General features: G+C 38.0%; 1 protein-coding gene across 1 annotated transcript; it reads right to left on the minus strand.

Moving 5' to 3' along the window:
* Positions 1-2: 2 nt before the first annotated feature.
* On the minus strand, positions 3-18,970 carry AKIRIN2 (akirin 2). The gene is made up of 5 exons (XM_057737727.1): positions 18,163-18,970; positions 3,639-3,782; positions 1,701-1,850; positions 621-692; positions 3-357 (listed from the first exon to the last, which is right to left on the minus strand). Exons 1-5 carry the CDS (start codon positions 18,395-18,397, stop codon positions 347-349), a joined length of 612 nt encoding a protein of 203 aa, XP_057593710.1. The 5' UTR covers positions 18,398-18,970; the 3' UTR covers positions 3-346.
* Positions 18,971-19,220: the final 250 nt, after the last annotated feature.

The raw sequence follows: 19,220 nt of genomic DNA on the forward strand, positions 1-19,220 counted from the left end.
TCTGAAGTGTCATTCTACAGTTTTATTTACACAACCAGTGAAGGGCATGTTCTTGGAATACCAGCTTTAATCCTTTCCAAACATATTAATATAAGAAGCCAAATTGTAATGATACAGCAAATGAGGCCACTGGCATTAATACAGGTAGCAAAGGTCCACATCCGGGTGGTATTGACATCAAGGAAATTTCCAAAACCGGCTGCTGCCTAAGAGTGGTTGCCACTGATGAAAGCTTGAAATAACCTGTATTCACAGGGGGGTATTGGCATTGCTGCATGTCATAATTGGGACCTCTTGCAACAACTCAACAAGGAACAAGGCAGCCCACAAATGCAGGACACATGATTCATGAAACATCTGAAGGGAGAAAAAAGGAAAATTAGTGCAAACTTCAGGTCAAAATTTAAACACATGCCAAATCTTCATCCCTAATATACTGCCCTGGGTATTTAACCAAAAGTAAGCCTTAGTAAAGTTTTGCTTCCTGTTTCCTCCAAACTTTTTCTCCATGATTTTCTGTTAAATTCTCTTCTTGGTATGAAGGTAATTATAATAAGTTATAACAAATGTCTTCTCTATAAAAGACTGTCTTGTTTTTGATTCAAAGATGAAATACTTACAACTAGCAGGCTGTTCTCCGTATCGTCGCATTATCTGATCATGCGTAAACTTCACAAATGCATCATATTGTTCTACAAATAAAGGTAAAAGTCAATTACATGATTTGCAAAAATGCCCTCTTTTCTAATATATTAGAGCCAGACAAACTGAGAAGTCCAATATATATAGTGAGACTTAAGTTGGCACTAATCAGACACATATCCTGAGTAATAATAGCTTATCAAATGGAAAGAGCATGGAGCTTAGTCAGGAAACCTACATTAGTTCAAACCATACAACCTCATGTATAGGCTGAGTGGGGCTTACTTCTTAACCTATTAAAAAACAAAGGGCTTGAAATAAAAGATATTTTTCTCCTCTGAAAGTTACTATAAGTGGTCTATGAATGGCAACTTACTGCAGTGAGAGGAAACAGGACAACAAAAGCATAGTAAAATATATGATACATCCGAATATCCACCTGTAACCTAATCCAGATGCCACAGAAAAAGATGTTACATAACTAAACAAATTCTCTCACCTACCTTAGCACCTTGATTTAACTCCTTAATCAAGAAGTTTACAATATCAATATCCCAGTAAAATCTGTGGCTTAAAAATCAGGGGGAAAATTCTGATTAAGTTACCATACATATTTTATTTACTACTTAAATTATCAAATTTAATGGAAAAAATATTTTTTACTGGATAATTAAAAGAAGACTGCAGCAGCCTGATACTCTAAAATTATGTATACAATGCCAGTTAGATTATTTCAAGTGTCCAGACTGACAGCAAAATTATCATGAAAGATACAAAGTCAAAAAACCTACAACCAAACTTAGTTAAGTAAACAGCCAAAGCATAGGGTATATCCAAAGAAAAATCTAGTTCCCTAATACTGTTGCTGATCTACATGGCTAACAAGGAGGAACATAAGCTAAAGGAAAGTTCATCTCCTTTCCTGAACTGAAATTCTCTGCTTCTTAGAAAATACCCTTGTATCAGTATATAGAAAGGGTAATTTAATTTATGTCAAGTATATGTGGGAAAGAATGCATTTCTTAGGACAAGTTTGTGGGAGACTCTAAAACTCATACCTGCAAGTTTTGTGTTCAGTATTTCTTCATACTCTTCTCGAACTTTCTCTTCACGTTCTTTCAATAAACGTTCACAGATCATCCCAACCTGCCGTAGAGTGAATAAGGGCTGTTCTTTTTTTAATGGTGAGGATGTTGCTGATGGAGTCCCTATGTACAACATGAACAACAAAAACCGCACCAGATTTAGAGCCATCATAGAAAGCATCATCTAACTGAGGGGGTTTCATCTGGATATTTTCAATGCTCGTGTATCAATAAAAGCATTTTTCTATCAGTTTTTAGCACAGTATTTCCTTAGACTTAAGACAGGTTTAATCTTATCAGTTTATGACTTTGGAAAAACACAGCAAGATGTATGCCATCAAATATAAGGGGAAAAAGTGTGAAGACTGAGTGGAGAGAATGTGACAAGATACAAACCAAGCTTAATTTTTTGTTTTTAACTTAATGATATTAGCTAGGAAAGACTTTGTAAAAAAAAAAAAAAAAAAAAAAGAGCTACTGAGAATACATTCCTAATATTCAACATTAAATTTCACGGTTCAGCATCCTTAAAGATTACTAATGTAGCAGCCACTTAGTGATAGATTTCTTCAGAATGCATTCCTCTTCCTCTTAAAGTGTTACTTAAGGCACTCTGATTTTCCAAAAACACCATTCTTCTTTTCTTGAAAAGAACATCTGAAGTTACTCTTTGAGAACTCAGGACTGTGACAGTCATCCATAACACTGCTGCAGGTATTCTATACACACACATACACAGATTTGCTGTCAACTGTTTGTCCTGTTTATCTGCCCCAATTCCTCTTTTCACTTGCTCCTTAGAACTTGCATGGCTGGGACCAGTTAACTAAGTATGTTTGCGCTGTGTTAACCGGCAAGCTGTAACAGAATACCAGGATTCTTGTATCTGGTGTATAAGAATGAAGTATACCAGCTTTAGTTCACAGCTACTAAACAAATGTTCTAGTTTTAATTACTTTCAAATTCTCAGCTTTGTTAGTTGAGGCTGCTAATTAATTGATCTTGTAAGAAGTGATGAATTATAATGAGCTTGGTTTCCGGCTGATACAGTCATGTCTCTACCCTCACCTCCCCTTTCCAAGTTTCACCCACTTATACCTGGCCCCTCAAATCAGCAGGAATACTGCAGAATTTAGTTTTGAACAATTTCATGTTTCCTAATCTAAATTTATTTGACTTTTATAGCCTCTGAATGTCTGCTGTGTTATTCTGCATGGTTTTCCTATCCATGCTGGGAGGGAAGGGAAGGCAGGCAGGCAACTACTGTCATACAAAAAACTTTTTGCTGAGAACTTTACTAAAGTAAGAATCATTTTTTATGGCTCTTCTTCAGTAAGAAGTTTTACTTTCCCTTCACTTCAAATAGCCCACAGTTTTACAGCCTAAATTTTACAAAGTATATTTGCAAACTATCCTCTCCAATAAAAGGCAGGTAAAAACAGATACAGGATCAAAACAACCTTTAGGGAATCTATCCTAAAAGACAAGTGTGTGAGATTATGTGTTCAGGGACATTTTTGTAAATACTGTAATAGCAGAAATTCTATCATTATTAAACAATTATGGGAAATCCATAAAATGGCACAGTATTCAGCCATGGCAAGATACATCTACACCTAATAGAGAAGCATGTGGCTGTATCTTTTTTTTTTTTTTTTAAATGGAGACTACACATCATAGCATTTATGGGGAAGTGCACTTTGGGGATGTTACATACAGGTGATTTGTCTTTGAGTCATAAGAATCCAGGTGGCTATTACTTATTTTGTACCATATTTTGAAGAGATCATGAATTACTTGTATAAATGTTATATCAAGACAAGAAATAGGAGCTTGATGACTAAAGGCAACTTGTGTTACTTTTTCCCATTCTAAGTAACATCTCCTTTCACTTATTAAGTCTATTATTACCTGGTGAAGCTGGTCCACTGAGGAGAAATGCGTGTGGCTGTGCATCAGAAGTACAACATGGATCTGTCTGTTGGAAACTAGTTTCTAAATGTCTTCTCTTCTGCATGCGCTTATACTCTTGTTTTATGTTGTACAGAATTTGTTCTAAAAGAAAAGTCAAAATTTGGCAAGATAAAAACTTTCAAGTTAAAAAAAAAAAAAAACATACACCAGGTTGGGTTTTACCAAAAATATTCTCTTCATATCTAGAAAACTTATGTTCTGGGAGAAATTAGTTTCAGCATAATGAGGACACTCATTCAGAAATAGCACATACACACTACCTGGAATTCAGCTATTCTACAATACCAATCTTTCTAAGCCCTGATTAGTAAAAAGTAAGTTTCTCATTCAACGTAAAGGTAAGAGTCTGTGAACTGAAACATGTGTTTTACTCAGATTCTGAAGAGTACCAAACTCAAAGGTCATTTATTCAGCACACACAGAACTATTAAACTAACAGGCTTTTCCAAGACCATAAATAATTAGAAGCAGGGAGGACTATGCAAATACAGGCACACACCAGTGAGAAGTGTCAGCAAAATGACAGAGAAGATGTGAACTAGAAAACTCATCATACATTAAATGGGCATGGCCATTAATATTCAGCTCAAAGGAACTGATGACTATTACAGCATTAACAGCAAAGTACTGTTCTGAATCTCTGGGGGTAAAAACCCAGGTTAAAGTGATTGGTACGGAACAGATACTCGATAAGAACCATTATGCCACAGTGCTATTATCTTCAACCACAACCATTCCAACAGGAGTAAGAAATTATAAGCAGCATATCCTTTAAGCCAGTATGATACATTTTAGAAGATTTCTAATTCAAAATAGTTACCATTTAGCCTCTCCAGAAAATCCCTCCCTGAGGTTTACACTCCCCTCTAAACACTTTCTCAACCACCACCATAGTTCCTAAATTAATAGGTTATCCACGTGAAACTACATCCCAAGAAGTTTATTAATCCCAATCCAAAGCAAAATTAAACAAAAATAACAGGCAATAAAATGTTTCATAAGTATAATGGAGTGTAATGTTAACAATTCAACAATGGTACAATTTCAAAATGAACTGAAACTCAATTGAAGGCTAAAGATTTATGTAAGATGAAAACAATCCTTTTTTAAAAATTTAATACTAGAGGGGTTTTTTTAGGTACACACTTAACTCTCACATCTTTTTTCTCACTTTTTTTCCGTAGTAAAAACTTTCTTTTGAGGGGACATAATCAATCCCTTAAGCATTTAGATTCTGCCAGTTTTATTATTGTGTTGATAACTAGAAATCAATTAAAAAATAAAAACAAGTGGCAAAAGACATCCAGTGAAGATTCTACTTATGTAAATTTTGTGTGTAAACAAATCTTTTACATATACATAAACACAAAATCACACATTAGAATGACTAACCTCAGGATGGTTGTATGAATGTCTAACATTTTTCAGAATGTTAACGTTTACATTAAACAGGGTCATTTTCAGTCCTTTTCCATTTATGTGAAATTGTAATTTAAAAACAAAGTTACCAGTGTGAAATAAAATGGCTGTCTACTGAACAGTTAAGCACCTTGATAGAAATAGGCTTCCTAAGATTCATAGAGGTATCCAGTAAAACTAGTGCAACATCCTATACCAACCAAGTCAGGCACACATATCCTTATTTTTTTTTTTTAATAACAACTCTTTCAGTAGCAATATTCTGTAAGTCTTCTAAAGTAATGACATTTCTATCTCATATCAAGCTTCACTCATTTATCATTTTATGTTCAAAGCTACCATCATCCTGATCAAAAGTGCCATTCAAAGCATCCTAAAGTTTATTTACAACTAAAGACTTCAAATATATTAACACAAAGTAACTTGACCTTAACCTCTTCTGTGTCACTTAGTCTTTGATCACCACACAGCTGTTCTCAGATTATTCTTTTGCTTCACAAAAATCAACCAAAGCACAACTAAGATGTACCAAAAGAATAAGTTATAACAAACTATCTGTTCATCTGAAAGTCTCAAGCAAAATCTAGGAGTTAAGATGTAGTAAAACTTTCTAAAATTTAGCTTTGTAAATCTACACATCTAATATTTAAGAGACATAATTACAAGCAAAGTAATTGTAAGGCATAACTTACAAATGAATTCACCAATTTAAATGTACAGTTTGATGAGTTCTGACAAGTGCACACATAGTCTTGGAACCACCACAACCACAATGCAGAACTGTGTCACCCCCCCAAAAGTTCTCTCATGCTCCTATCCACCAGCTTTACCACCACCACTGCTACTTGCTGTCGTTTTTTTTTTTGTTTGTTTAACTGCATATAAATGGAATCATAGAGTAGATTTGTCTTCTTTCACTCGGCAAAATGCTTCTAAGATTCATACATGATGTTGCATCAACCAGTGATTCCTTCCTTTTTATTAATTAGTATTCCATTGTGTATACATCACAACTTATCCATTCTCCTTTTAGTGGACATTTGGATTGTTTCTAATGGAGGCTATTATGAATATTCAAGTACAAGTCTATATGTGGACAAATCTTCATTTCTCTTGAGTAAATACCTAGGAGTGGAACTGGATGTCCTGATTATAGGGTAAGCGCATATGCTAAGTGCACAGCTTTATTCTGTAAGAAACTGCCAAATCACTTTCCAAAGTAATTGTACATTTTGCATTCCCACCAGCAATGTATGAGAGTTCCAGGGGCTCCACATCTTTGTCAACACTTGATAGTGTCAGAGCTGAAGAATTCTGAATGCTATTGCACTGCTTTTTATATATATTATGATTCAACTATGTCATCTAAGCCCCACTGTGCCTTCAGATGCTCTTATAGTGGTAACATGTAATCAACAATGTTATGAAGTGAATGGTCCAATTTAACTTTACTAAAATCTCAACACTCGAAGTAGCAAAAAGCTAACTACAAGCTTCAAGTTCAGTTTATCTCGGTTCAGAGGTATATGCAGTTTTGAAGCTGATAACAAAGGAATCTTCCTAGATTCAGTATTCCACAATTGACACTTTTAAGCTCAACCTACATATCTGGCCAACTTAAGTTGCTTCCATAACCAGCTGGATAAAGGCGTTCCATACATCAATAAAGTAACTATGTCTACTTAGTCTTAAACTACTTAAATCTAGCCATCTCTTATGGAACTAAAATGTGACATTTTATTCCAAGTACACAAACATCTGATATTGTGTTGCCAATGAAATTTACCAGTTCATTAAAGAAAGGCAAATAAATCTTCACTAACATTATCAGCTGTGCATTCCAGTTTTAGTCATTCAGACTTCGTATCTGGCTTATGACCGCACAGATTAAATTTGCAGCAAATCACTTAGAGCAAAATATGTAGTTATTTTCATGACAATCTACATTACAAATGGTTGTGGTACATCCCTTTTCAAAATCCTTAAAATTACATCACCCTTGCAGTTAATCCCTGAACAATGGGGATTTGGGGCACAGACTCTTCCCATAGTCAAAGAGTCACCTTAACTTGTAGTTGGCCCCTGTACCCCAAGGTATGGTTCCTCACATCCTTGGATTTAACCACCTTTGGATCGTGTAGTACTACAGTATTTACTATTGAAAAAAAATCCACATAAGTGGACCTGTCACTTCAAGCCCACATTGTTCAAAAGTCAACTGTAAAATACTGTAAGACTGTCTTGCACTGTACTAGGTTAAGTGAAAGTCAGTATTAGCAAATTTGTGACTAATGGCATTTTCATTCCCAAATCTAGTAAATACCACTGATATTGCTAATAAAATTCTCCTCCATAATAGGCAGATTATCAATAAGCCAGCACTTATTCCTTCGGAATGTTAAGAAATATACATAAACAAAAAACCTAGGTAAATGTGAAAAGGCCTGGCCTGAGGCAATAAAGCCTGTTTATGCATCTTAGTTGCCAATGATTACTTTAAAAATCCTGGTCACAATGAACAAGGTCAACAATATAAACAGGAGAAAGCAAATAACTGAGTTGATGAGAAACAGCATCAAGATGTGACTGAGAGTAAAGGGAAAATGGAATTAGAAGCAACCAGAAATGTGCTTAAAGGAGAACCACAAAATGGGGGGTGGGACTGGGGGCTTGTTAAGTATCTTTCTAGAGTAGAGTCCATAAACATAAGATGCCTAAAAATCAGTGATTTGTGAAACTAAACTTTTGCTCCAGACCTGTATGGACTTCCTGTTTTCCCACTGACATAATTATTAGATCAAACATTAAGGTTCCAGTAACAGTTCAGGTGTGTAAGACCCTTTTATTATCACCTTACATGCTAATTTCTCTATGGAGTAATTTTGAAAACAAACAAGGTAAAAGTTCATCTAAACAGATTAACTCAAACAATGGTATTAAAAATGAAATAAATCTTGAAAGCCTGTCAGTTCTAGGGAAGAACACAAATGAAATGGAAAATATGTACACAATTAAGTACAAAAACCTGCAGTAGCCATTAAGACCTAAAACTGAAACTGTTCCAAATAAAATAACAGACCAAATCTAGAGCTCTGAACTACACAGATATTGCCATGTCTACTTTATAAATTAAAACACACACAATTCAGAGTTGCTATGGAGACACATCTTTGTAATTCAACTATTCTCCCAGATCATCTGATCAGAAACTAAAACAATTCTTATGGACTCCTTGAGGGAACCTTAAGGACAATTTTCTTATCTAGCCAAAAGCTATCCAACTAAAAAGAATAAACTAATGCCATTTTAAATTTACTTTAAAATTATTGCTATGTCAAAGGAACCTGGAACCAAATTTTAACACAAGATTGTCAGGTTATAGCTACAGTTTTAACTTCCATTTGGATTACCATGAATCCTAATAAGCACAATATAGCTGCACACAACTATATTCAACACTAGGATACTGGCTATAGTACTTGAAAAGCAACTGCCTTAGATTCTAAATTTACACTATATAATATTTTACTGTACAAGAGGCATTCATTTATCTCCTACAAGAGGAAGAATAACTATAATTACTACAGGTCAAATTCTATTATTTCACTGGTACTATAGTAGCCAATGATTACTTATTTGAAATAAATGGCTCAACTTATTAAAATCCTTTCAGGTCTTAGTATAAATTACAAATTAAAGGCACAATGGGAGTCACTAATACAAGGAGTCCAACAATGTTCAGTCAGCAGGTAGCTCCTCCCTGATGTCCAAGAAGTTTCCTAACTCCATTTTAATATACACTAGATTCTAAAGGGATACGTGTTAACCATGCTGCTTTTGTTGTTTACTTATTTACTATCTGCAAATAATTTCTCAAACAGCTTACAAGCTAAGAAAATACAGTAATAAGAAAAAAGAAATGATGAAGAGAAAGGGGAAACTGAACCATCCAAAATTCAAATATGCAAGCTACAGGAAATATTCAATGCCAAGGCAAGTTTCAGCTATCTATTCCAATTAACCACAGACCATCAAAAGGTAAGGTTTGGAAGGACAGAGAGCAGACTCCCTTGGAGGACTGTGGGGCAGCACAATCAAGCTAAAGAACAAACCCTAACACACATTAGGGCACTCAAAACACACATGCACTTAAATATCGGCACACGGCAAACCTGGAAATCAGAGGCTACAAACTGATGATTCATGAGCTAAATGGAGCCCAAAGACATGTCTGGCCTGAATACTTTTTTTTTTAAACGTGGCTAACATTTAAAAGTTGGATGATTTTACATTAAAACTCAGATTTCTGGCTACTGTTGGCTGGGAGTGGTGAGGGAGTATTGGACTATGTGGCAAATTTCAGCTGAAGAGCGGCTGCTGCCTTTTGGGCTTAAGTTCTCAAGTGCTTCTAAAATTTTAATGCACACGCAAATCACCTGGGGATTTTGTTAAAATGAAGAATATGAGGGATGCAGCCTGAGTTCAGCATTTCTAATGAGTTTCCAAGTGATGCTACAGATCAGGAGCTAAATTGGAATTCACAAGTCCCCACCTTGTTTTCTTCACTCATTTTTATTACCTGCCTGGAATTATGGGCATTTAAGTTTCTATACCCTGCTTAAAATAATAACTCCTCTATACTGGCAATTAAAAAGAAAAGTGGTCGGTTTATGTATTATTGGACATGCCAGGAAATGGAGGGGAAGAGAAGGAAAGCAGTAACAACAGAGATTATTACAAGTACAGAAACATTAAGGATGATCTAATTCATTTTGCCACTCTCCTCTGGATGGCTTTTGTAGTTCTAAGTTGGACATACCCCTCCCAAGCAGGAAAATATTCCGTAAATCAATTTAAACTTGATTGGACCTACTTAAGGAGACTCATTACATGACATTAACATACATATATTGATTCATTTATATGAATTTTATGTTCATTATGTGATTGAGAGTGAACAAATGCATTTCCTTTTCAAGTCTGTGTTTTAAAAAGAGCAAGTTAGAGTATCTCACACCAGAAGACACTGATTAGAAACCTACAAATGTCTTTTGTTTATCCCATGTATTTTGTTACTTAGTTGTGAATACTTTAAAAAGTCAACAGATTTCACCAAAATTTTTACCCCTGGGAGGAAGAAAGGCTTCTGGGAAGTTATGGTAATAAAAAGTATAAACTTCCCAAGGCTGGACCTGAGAGGAATGGTCTGAACTAAAGATATAAATTAGAACATCACCTGTAAGTGGAAATGGAAGTCAGGAGCATGCACGTGATCACTGAGGGAGCTATTAAGCAAGACAGGAATGGAGCTGAACCTAGAACTAAAGCATTCCTAAAGTTTAATGGCCAGATGAAGACAAAAAGAGCAACTGGAGAAGTGGAAGAAAGTGCTGTCACAGAAGGTTAAAATACAAAAGGTATTTCATGAAAAAGAAGGGAGTGTCAGCAGTGCAAATGCTGTAATAAGAAAGGTCAAACAAAATGAGGATTGACTGTGTGCCATGGAAGTCATCTGTGGCTTGACAAGAACTGTGTGAGGTACAAATACACTAGGAGTAAGTTGTGAGAGCCAAAGAAATGGAAGCAAGCACACTATCTAAAAGCTCTCTGAATGTGGTTTTGAAGTGAAGGAATCTGGATGACTGCTGGAGGAAAGTGAGGATGCTTCATTTACTTTATAATGGGAGGCCTGACAATATTTAAAGCCAAAAGCAAAAATCTGGTTGAGAGAGAAAAACCAGAGGATAAGGTTCCTTTGGAGAGAAGTGGGATCCTTCCCTCACTGTGCAAAGTGCTTTAATTAACTTATTTAATCTTCCTCAACGATACAAAAAAAAAAAGAAAGAAAAGGTAGAAACATTGGTAGTGTTGGTACTGGAAAAAATGAAGAAGCTGCCATTTGATGGCCTCTATTTTTCCTGTGAAGTAAAAGGCAAGGTTATTCACTGAAAAATGGAAGGCTTGCTGGACAATGTAAAAAGTCCCATCTGAGGCTGCTGTACTGTAACTATCTCTAGCACTCAGGGACAGGAAATACTCTTAATTCTCAAAACATCCCTAGGAGGCAGATACTTCTCTACTATTACCATGTGTGTAATTTTACAGATGAGGAAAATAAGGCTTTGCTTCAATGTTTTCTGAAAGGTCACTCAGCTGGAACAAGATAAAACCCAAAGCTGATTTCAGGGCCTAACCTCTTAACCTCTACTACTGTCTCCAGTATTGAATGAGTGCACCTAGCCCATATTCCACAAGTACCTAAAGTTAAAATAAATCACGAGAGCTAATTCTTAAAAAACAGGACGTCAGTTACAATAGAGGGATCTCCACTGCCATGTATTATTAACACTTCATACACTGAAACGTCAAACTTTATGACTGTTAAGACGGTAGTAACCAAAACAGAGCATAATTCTTATTTACCTAGAGCTCTGCAACTGCAATCATTGGCTATAACTGAATAATTATAAGAAATTTTCATGTTCCATCCAGGTATTTACAATAAGGGATGCTTCAAGTGTCTCTAAACTGCCCCCTATAAGGATAGGCATCTCTAACTAACCAGAATGTCTTACTGGTGTTTCAAAAGTTAGGAATTATTCTAAATTGGTAGGTCAGCATTACCACACATACAGGACTGATTACAAGACCAGCTTCTGATAATGTATTTCACCTTGGGCCATGGATTAGGTTCTCCTCTTCTGTCACAACCACCTAAAACCTCCTATCTTTTAACCAATTATACTGCTTAGACAAGTTTTTCTTCCAGAGAATTACATATTAGCATTAGGAACAAGGCAGTCTTCTGTAACAAAAGGCAAAGTCCAGGGAAAGTAATGTTTGAAAAGTTGGCTTTCTGCAATCTTTCAAATTCTACTCCACATTCTATGCTTCAACTGCTACATCAGTTCAATGATACTTTTTTTAAAAAAAAAAACAAAAGAAAATCAACTCTTACAGGTCCCTCCCTCCAAACTTCCTCCCTTTTGTTTGATCTTTAGAGGGAGTTTTCTAAGAATTAACATTAATGGAAATGAAAATAAATGCTAAACCAAAGTCAGAATGTACAGCACAGACTAAAACAATTTCAGAAACAGCCAATAAACAAGCTCCGATAGTAAAAGTGTGACAATCAGTAAACCAATTTCAATGCTTATTAGGCTGCCTAAGGTGAAAATAATGCTAATGTGGACAACTGTCCACAAAGAATTAAAATAAGTATTTGATAAAGCATAAAGTTTGTAGTATTTTTATTCAAGTTTAGCTGGCTTTATAAAGTATCAGCAGTGGGCAGCTCTGTCAGTCCCTGGAGAGACTTTTCTTTGCCTAACCGGCATAGAATCTGGAATGCGAGATTCATAAAAGCTTGAACAAGCGACTTCTAGAGGAAGTATTTAGATTTTTTTAATAATGCTGAGAAGAATCCAGGTACATGAATAGATATAGAAATTAAAAATTAAGTCAAACTCAAAAATTGTATTACTGAAAAGATCACAGTTTTAATAAAATCAAAATGTTGCACAGCATTTATATTTCAGGAAAATCTGCCTATGACATTTGTGACAGATAAAAATTAACAACTTACAATTTGTAAAAGGAGAAAGTTATACTCCAAGACAAACTACAAGCATATTGTGAGCTGTTTTTCTAGTGCTGGAAGGATAAAAACCACTACCACTACCCAAAAAAACCTATCATCACAAGAAAGATAACACAATCTGGCATAACGCACAATTATGATCAAAAGGCCCAAAATAAATAGCAAAGCTGACAACTTGACATACACTAGATTTTTAATTTACCTGCAAGGATTCTCTCCCTGCTCAATTATAACCGCAGTATCTTCTCATCACGCCAAAAAAAAAAAAAATTTGTTTTAACTTAAATCATTAAATTCCTTTAGAAATGAAAGCTCAGAATGTTGTATTACAAAATATTTTCTCCTAAGTCATGTAAAGTCTTTAAAAATGTAATTCTTCAAACCAGCAAACCTCTGAAAATGGTAAAAAAAAAAAAAAAAAATCCTTGTAAATAAAGCTATTTCAAATATTGTAATGCACATAACCATGTTTATCATCACTGTCCACAAAGATGAGGGAGTGATGAGAAGCAGACTTCAAGCCCCTCAAAAAAGTATTGTTCAAAGTCTTAAACTAAAAAAATGCTGGGTTTCTTGTTACTACTAATTTGTTTGAGTCACAAAAAAAATATGTTGTCACATTTTGTAGTTTTATTGTCACAAAACAGTCTAAAAAGAAAAATTGGTACAGAAGAAGTAGAACTGAAATTATATTTTTTTCCTTAAAATTCTGAGTCTCTAAGAACCATGGGAGATTCCAAGGCTTGATTAATTCAACACATACATTCAATACATATTTTAAAACTTTATTTGTGGTAAGACATTAACTAAGAGGGAAGGTATGGCAGATAAAAATACCTCTGGGGTTATTTTCAAACTATACAAGTCCCACCTACCCCCCCTCAAAATCCAGGGGACATTCCTTTTAACTTTGCTACAAGACCGCCACTGATGGATCACACATTTCTCAGGTGGGTTTAGAAAGCTGAGAAACAGTGGTAAGCCGAGTTCTAGAATCCTCATGCTCAGCAGTAAAACTGAAGATGAATCTCAAACTAAATTCATTTGTGAAGACCTCTTTACTATCTGCAGATGCCAGACCGGTTCATACAGACTTGCACAAGTATTCCACCCTTCATACTTTTCTCAAAGTAGGTAGTCTTCTCAAAGGCAAGAAATTCATTGTGGTTTCACATATGCATAGAGAACATTCTGTGAGTCAACAGTACTAGCCCAGTGTTAATGCGAAGACTGCAAGGACTATAAGTTGCTGGTTAATTCACTTACGGGTTCTTGAAAAGAGCCAACCCCAATACCATTCATTATCTTGTTTCATGAACCAACTATCCAAGAGGTCCAAACTTAACCTATGCTATCATTATGCATTCTTCTTTAAGTGGAAGGAGAATCAAAGGTTTCTTTTCAAAGAGGAAAAATACACAAAACTGGGCACTTCCAAGTAATCTCTTATTCTCACCCTTTCAAAACAAAAGAATTTCTATCACTGTCTTCCTGGGTCTATCTAAACACTTAGGAAAGACCTATCCGAGTAATACACAATATATTCTTTTTCCTATAAAGCCATTCAAGAAAACTGAGGAAATTTATTATTCTCCTTTACATCTCAGAGTATGTCTCTGCAGCAACCACAGTGGCTAGGGGCATTTTCACCTAAAGAGCTAACAAACCTCTCCTCTGATCTAGTCATGTTTACCCTATGTGTTTCTGTGCTCAAGACAGGCTTTCATTTTTCTACTTTCAAAACAAAATCGCTCAATTATGAATACAACTGCACTCTGCTTTTAATGGCTATAAAGTCACAAGATTCTTAAATACATAATTCATAGAACTATTAAGTAACTGCAGCTACATACGCAGTCCTAAATAAAATATCAGGTTCAAAATCCGAAGTACAAAGACCATTAAAAACAGTTTATTTGCCAAATCCACTGAGAAACCAGAAGCAACTTAACAGCTGTCTAAATAACCACAAAATATTAAAAACACTTCTGCCTCAATATAAATGACATCTGAAGTGAAATGTTGCCTCCTCCAACAGACATCTCATTTGTTTGTGTAGAACCATTTATACTTCATTTAAGCCAGCTGGTGTCTCCATTTGCAGGCATGCATCAATGTCTACAGAACAATCTAAGTTCCTGTAAACCCTTCCCCATTCACAAGCTGCAATTTCCATTCTTAAGGGCAAGTTTCCAGCAAATACAATAAGTTTTTACAAACGAATTTAACTCCTCATTCAACTCAATTTCCAATGCAGACTAGAGCAATGGTAACAAGTCAAACTATGTGTCTATAAAGTGTATAACCCTGCCTAACAAATTCACAAATAGGTTGAGCCCACAGAGGGATCACTTCACTCAATCATTCATTCATTCACTAGACAATTATGAATAACAATGTATTGGATTTGACTGACAGTCTTGTGTTGTATAACATTTTGGTTTTATTAAAATTTGTTCTTGGGAATGTCACGTCTTTTGGCTAAATGATAATATTCTGAGATGTTTCAAAAATCAATCAACAAGGATAGAACACTTTGAATCTGTTTTCAACTAGCTTGCCAGGATGAGTACTAATGAAGCTAGTAGAGGCACTCATTTTCCCAGCCAATGTTCCCACCCCCACCCACGCCTCTAGTTATCATTCACTTTTCCTTTTCTGCATCCAGGGGTTATTACAAACCTCACTGCTGACACCCTCAACCAGGGTTGGGCAAACTTTTTCTGAAAAGGACCAGACAGTAAATATTTGAGCTTTGGGAAAACACTGTCTCTGTCACAATTACTCGTCGACCCTGTTGTTGCAGCCTGAAGGGGACATGGACAATACTTCAAAAAAAGGAAAAAAAAAAAGAACGAGCACAGCTGTGTTCCAATAAAATTTATCTGCCAGCTCTTTCCTTTTTCCTGGTATTAAGTTGCAAAAGTTTGAAAAATATTGATTTAAATAATAGTCATCAAGTCAAACTTGGGAATAACCTCCCTGGGATGACTATAACAAAAACAAAAAACAAAGTTAGGGTTTAAAACAGATGTCCTATTTCCTGAAACTACTAGTAGAGCCTCAACATGACTTCAGCTACATATCAGAAAACACTATATACGTATCCGGAGAACAATGATAAAATCATAAATTATACACATGCTCTGAAAAATTCACTTCAGCAGAGTAGTTGTAAACTGTTTACATTATATTTGAACTCACAGATATGAAAACAGAGAGCTTCCATGGAACGCCAGTCAATCTCAATTTGGTAAACTGCTTTCCATTCCCAATCCCAGCTACTTATTTCTGCTAAAGATATATGTATATTCACTCTTGTAAAGTTTAAGAATCACCACTTTTAAAACAGGAATCTGAAAATTAGGTACTTGGGAAAATTATTTCCAAGTTATTTAGATGACATGAAAACTGGGAAGCTCTCTGATACCTGCACAACACTGCAGCTCCCATTATGACACCATGATTACAAAAACCATACAGGAGCATGCCCAAACCTGGCCATGTAAACACAAGGATAAATTAAATTGCATGTAAAATGTCATTCAAAATCATAGTTAAAAATGTAAATTTTAGCAATTCAAAAGTTAAGCAATTTTAACTGCTTTTCTTCAGTTGAAACAGCTGAAAAAAACTTTTAATAGACTCAATAAATATCAGTTACAGCGTGATTTTTAGAGTTCGGAATACGATCAAACTTCAAGTAAATGTCAAAAACACCCTGAAAACCAGAACACATAGAAATATTTTGGAAAATGAATTTGAGTCAGCAGACTTAAACAATTCCAATAACTGCAGTTGGTTGACTATTATAGTTCACTTAATTGAAATGTAAGATAATTTGGAACAACTGCATTAGCCAACGTTCTCAAATATATCAATGAAATGACAAATTTGCAAAGGATCACAATTCTTTCTGAATTAATTCCCTTTAAAGTGAGGACAAATATAGCCCCCAGCTGACTTACCTCATATGCTCAAGACTATTTTAGCATTGAGATATACTTTAACTCCCAAATCTAACACTGTATTAATTCACCCCATCCCTCGAATGAAATTTATTGCTGGTTAGCTAGAGCTATTTTTAAGTGGCCTTATTCAGTACAGATTCCACGGTATCATTTCAATTTTCAATGATAGCATTTCACTAAAAAGACAAACTCTAAAAATAATGTTAACCACCAGGAGCTCATTCTTGACAACGTTTCAACAGCAAAGAACGGTATTTGAGGATCTCGCCATATATTGGGGGAAGGATATTTTAAAAACCTTACCTGAAAAATACCAAAACTAAGTCAATTCCAAACGGAAGTTACCAAATAGAGGTAAATACTGCCCACAGATTTTTTTTAAGCTACCGATAAAGAAACATGTAAATCAAATTATGCAAAGGCTTTGTCTACAAATCATATTACCAAAGGCTCACACACGAAACCTCTGCAGGCTACACACAAAGGAAATATTTACACTACCAGTCCACAAGAGCCCATCTTAAGATTGTGCCGGGGCACACGAGGATTTTCAAAGTGCAGAAAAAAATGGACACACGCATGCAGTACAAAGCAGCCAAGAGGTAGTTCCCCATAGCCACTTTCAGGAAATGTTTCAAGATGAAAAGCAAAAGCAGTTTGAAGTCCCTTGGACTCCTGGGTTGATTTATTATTCTCAAGGCCTAGACTTTTTCTCCCAACATACTTTCTTGGGCAGAAATAAAGCACTTCCAACTAAAAGCAACTCCTCAGCCCCGATTTTCAATACAATTTGCTTTTCATAAGAAGTTCAAGTTTCTCAAGGTCTAGACGTATACTGTGATCATATTACAGCACTCGGGAGGCGCATTTTCTTTGTTGTTGACCCTGCTAGGGAAACAGGTCTTGACTCAGCCAAAGTGGCGTTCTTGTAGGTGATTAATGACAGGCCTAGATCTCGCCCCAGTGACATCCCTCCCCACCCCCCACCCCCTCCGTACTAAAATCGGCCATGTCCGAACGGGAGGAGGGGCTGCCGTCTCGCCTCAAGTCACTCAGTCCCAGGGTTAATAGGTGCAACCAATCGATTCGGGTGACATGTGTGACCCTTCGCTTGCCTAGATTTCCGTGTAGCACCCTCTCTGATCATTTCCGCTGGGGCTCTCCAGACCACGGAAATGCTCAATTCCAATCATTCGACCCAAAGAAAAGGACCTTCCTCTTCCCCACAATACCCAGCAAGGCACGGCCCCTACCCACCCCATCCCCCCCTCCCGGCTACCCCCCGCCCCAGCCCATTCCCATTGTGCCTCCGGGGCTGGAGGGGCTCCTTAAGAGAAAGGTGGTCGCCGGAGGACTCCGCTAAGGACTGGAAGCAGTCCGACACCCCCAGTCCCGCGGCCGCGTCCCGGGCGCCCCGTCCCCTCGCCTCTCGCCCCCCTCCCCCCGCGGCGGCCGCCGGGCCGAGTCCCACCTGTGGTGAGGCGGGAGGAGACGTCGCCGAAGGGAGATGGCTCCATTCGCAGATACTTCTGCGGCGAGGCGGCGGCGGCCGAGAAGGAGGCGGCGGTGGCCGCGGCGGCCGACGACGGGGAGGCGGCGGCCGAGGTGGGCGCCGACAATGGCGCACATCGCCTCCGCTTCGGGGACGCCGGGCTCAGCAGCGGGTCGAAATCCAGAGTCCGTTTCAGAGTGGCTCCGCACGCCATGGCCGGGGCGCCGGGCTCGGGTGGGGTCGGGGAGGGGAGGGCGAGGGAAGGGGGGGAGAGCGGGGCCCCGAAGAGAGCCTAACCGACGGGCTCAAGAGCGGAAAGGCGGGTGGCGGAGCGCCGGCGAGGGGAGCAGAGCTGCCGCCGCCGCCGCCTCCGCGGCAGGGGCAGTGGCCCGGACCGGCCGGGACGAGAGCGGGAGGGGCGGTGGCGGCGGCTCACGCCGGCCGCGTCGGGGGGCTCTTCCGCCTCCTCAGGCGCGGCACCCCCGGGAGAGGCTCCGGCCGCCCCCGCCGTCCGTTCGAGCTTTGCGCCGCGCCTGAGGCGCTCCTGCGCGGAGACCGGCTCCTTCAGAAGTCGATACCAGCCCCGTTGAGGTGTGAGGCTGGAACGCGGCTGCTAAGACGCCCGAGTAGCGTCAGAAGCTAGAGAGCGGCGGTCGATGTGGTGGGATTGCGAGGTGGCGGCGGCGACAGGAGCTCCAGAGAACACGTCCAGCCGCTTCCCCCTCCACTGTACGACTCTTCCACCCGCCGCTGGCCCCAATATGGCGTCAATAACAACGCCGCCGATTCAAATCCTGCGGCCTCAGGGCGCGTGCGCATGGGAGGGTGGCGGCCCCGAGGATGCATTCTGGGAATTGTAGTTTTTCACTGTTGCGAAGAATCGGCGTGAAAAGCGGTTAGAGAGAAGTCACGGAAACTACCACTCCCGTCATTCAAGGCGCGCGATTCCGAGTTCCGGATTGGAATTTAAATCCCCCTACAGAGCTTGAGTGTAAAAGGAACTGAGCGAGAGAGAAAAAAGAAAAGGCATTGAGAGA

Source organism: Hippopotamus amphibius, chromosome 6, assembly GCF_030028045.1.
Source record: "Hippopotamus amphibius kiboko isolate mHipAmp2 chromosome 6, mHipAmp2.hap2, whole genome shotgun sequence".
In the NCBI taxonomy this organism is placed as follows: domain Eukaryota; kingdom Metazoa; phylum Chordata; class Mammalia; order Artiodactyla; family Hippopotamidae; genus Hippopotamus; species Hippopotamus amphibius.

What these genes read in the sequence shown, in the direction of transcription:
- AKIRIN2 (XM_057737727.1), bottom strand. Translation starts at nt 18,397, where the DNA reads ATGGCGTGCGGAGCCACTCTGAAACGGACTCTGGATTTCGACCCGCTG. An exon ending in CTCCTCCCGCCTCACCACAG is followed by an intron (nt 3,783 to 18,162) that starts GTGGGACTCGGC and finishes CTTTTCTTTTAG; the next exon opens with AACAAATTCTGTACAACATA. An exon ending in CAGTGGACCAGCTTCACCAG is followed by an intron (nt 1,851 to 3,638) that starts GTAATAATAGAC and finishes TGTTGTACATAG; the next exon opens with GGACTCCATCAGCAACATCC.